Genomic DNA, 2,626 nt, shown 5'->3' with positions numbered 1-2,626 from the left:
GCGCGTTTGGCAGGGAACGGACCACGGAGTAAGATAAAACCAGAGTCCTTCAAGAGACGCTCGCCGCCTTATCAGCAGTGCGCTTTCGCTTGACGCGTCGTGGGTCACTCAAATGGACTTATCATTTTGTGAGTGGCGAAAAAATTTGGTGGGAACGGGCATGCTGCTACTGCGTTCCTGCCTGCCGGTATGACTACAGAGCAGCGGCGGCCGCCCGATGCCCTCCGATCGGCGGTGGCGCCACTCGCGGTAGCCTTTGTCCCCGTACGAAACTTGGCTGGGAGTTTCATGACCAGGAAGCATTCAAGGACTCTGAGCATACTTTAAGGGATTCGGTGGCGCAGGGACATGACCACGCACACATCTCGGTGTCACCCCCTTCTGGCCTACCAGTGACTCGCCCCGCCTTAGAAGACAACTGTGCTGTGATAATGTCTTACTGCAAAATTCTTCCTCGCTATCTCTCTCCGATCGTACGCTTTCGTCACCCGAAGACCGACTGACTAAATAATTTACTGATATTGGGCGCTAAAAACACAATAACATTCCCAAAGTAACCACTCTTCTTTCCATGCACCCAGCTTTCCATTCCACCACCTGCCAGTACTGCCGATTTCTATGCACCCTTTGCCACATGGTTGCGAGACATCCAGTCACCACCTTCACTTCCGTCCCCCTCCCAACCACGTGTGTGCTAAACAGGTCGGACCCAGACCACGACCTCTGCCTGGTCAATGAAGCTCGTTGCTGTCACAGGTCAGACAATTCTGTTCCCGTAAGCGATTACACTACCTTGGTACCGGCCATAACAATCTAGCTGAAGTTTCTACAGTATAGTACATATAGTACAGTTTTAATCCAAGCAACGTTCGCTTCTCCGCCTCTTATGAATTCCATATTATCCAATGACATAAACTATGAGCGCTGAAATAAGTTTGGAGTACGGGCCCATGCATATCATCACTTTGCCGCTTCTCAGAACAAGCTTGAGGAACTTACGTTGGAGAACGCCTTCCAGTGGTCTAATTGCGCCAGTTTCCTCCAAAACATCTTTGTAAGCGACCATGCCGGGAAAACCAGCAGACACTCGCCGGAAGGACTGAGCAGCTCAGAGACGTTCTTCATTGCCTTCCTTTGATCGCTGACCCAGTTTAGGCAGAAGAAGGAGTAGACCCGGTCGAATGTGCCGTACTTTAGGACAAAGTCGCCAACATCTTCACTGATGTTCAGAAAGTCGAACTCGATGTTGGCATGTCCGCTGTTCTGCCGGGCGAAGGACATCATGTCTTCGGAGCCGTCAACGGCGACGATCCTCCGGCAAGGCAGGCAACGCGGCAAGAGGAAATCGCGCGTGAAGTCACCGCTGCCGCATCCCAAATCTAAGAACTGTAGTTGGCTTGTCTCTCTTGGCATAAACGCCATTCGAAAAAGATCCAGGGCCTGAAGGTTCAAGGTGCGTTTCCATTTGTTGCTTTCAGCGTAAAGGGGCGACTTATATCTGAGATTCTTCACCGCACCGCTGCTGCTCATTCTCCACTCGTTGATCTTTATCTGCCCGGAAAGTGGAACTGAAATATATATAAACATACTAATTAACATTGTACACCAATAGACCTATACCACAAATGACTTTTTCTTTCAAGCCGCACTAAGGTATGTGTAATTTTCGTTTGCACATTTTTTGACAGCATTCATTCCTACACTTTGCTAGATTTTGTCACAGAGGAAATGCAAACGCCTTGTTATTCGCTACCTTTTATATTGCAAATATAGTTGTGTTATTTTTAGTTGTTGCCAGCATAATTTAGACAAGTTTTGAAAGCAGTCCACACGTTTATTCTCGGGTTCATTCAACGAAAGGTAAATATATTGGCCACCAGCGCTCTCCGTTTCCTATCCGATCTATTGAGGGAATAGGCTCCCCACACGCAGTCCGCGACAAGTAAAAGTCGGCACTATATTGTGTCACAAAAAAATACTTATCATATATCGAGGTATTTTGAATCTTGCAAAATACAGCTTGATTTTGTACGAGATTATCTAAATTTCGAGTACTTTACCACTGCGATATTGAAGCCTTTGATAGCACTGCAACGAGTATATGACGCTCAACAAAATTTTACATTTCTAAAAATATTCGCAGAACCGAAACTAACTAATTCACAGATGATAACACGGTTCCGATGGCGGAGTTCAAGACCGCATGCCAATATTTCCAGTCGCTAACTTTGCCAGCCCGCTTCAACAGTTTAATGTTCATTTTGTGTATGTTTTGTTGTTCAAATAAGGGATACGAAAGTAGGCAGCCCGAGACAAATGGCTTTCACTCTGTATGTATTGCTGTTGGTCGTAATTTAATAGGTGCTCGAATAACTTTTATAGAGTTTTAATAATTTCACGGATACTGGTTTATATAATGTTAAATGAAGCTTTTCGCTCTCGCCTATGTGCAATGTACGTACAGTCGGTGAAACACTTGTCTATAACGCTCGAGCGGCGTGCTCGGGACTGCGCGGGAGATATCAAAGTTCCCCCTGGTTTGAGACCGATAGAAGGAGGAGGAGGAAAATGACTTTATTGATATCAATCCGGCATGTAAGGGTAGATCAGGCCACGCAGGACTTCA

General features: G+C 46.5%; 1 protein-coding gene across 1 annotated transcript; it reads right to left on the bottom strand.

Annotated features, from left to right (window-relative positions):
* Window positions 1-975: 975 nt before the first annotated feature.
* Window positions 976-1,559, bottom strand: LOC144143408 (juvenile hormone acid O-methyltransferase-like). The gene has a single exon (XM_077675167.1). The coding sequence runs from the start codon at window positions 1,528-1,530 to the stop codon at window positions 976-978; it is 555 nt and encodes a 184-aa protein (XP_077531293.1). The 5' UTR covers window positions 1,531-1,559.
* Window positions 1,560-2,626: the final 1,067 nt, after the last annotated feature.

This window comes from Haemaphysalis longicornis, unplaced genomic scaffold, assembly GCF_048455015.1.
Source record: "Haemaphysalis longicornis isolate Haplotype H1 unplaced genomic scaffold, Haemaphysalis longicornis Haplotype H1 scaffold_6, whole genome shotgun sequence".
NCBI classification, from domain to species: Eukaryota; Metazoa; Arthropoda; class Arachnida; order Ixodida; family Ixodidae; genus Haemaphysalis; species Haemaphysalis longicornis.
This window is presented reverse-complemented; position numbering and strand designations above follow the sequence as displayed.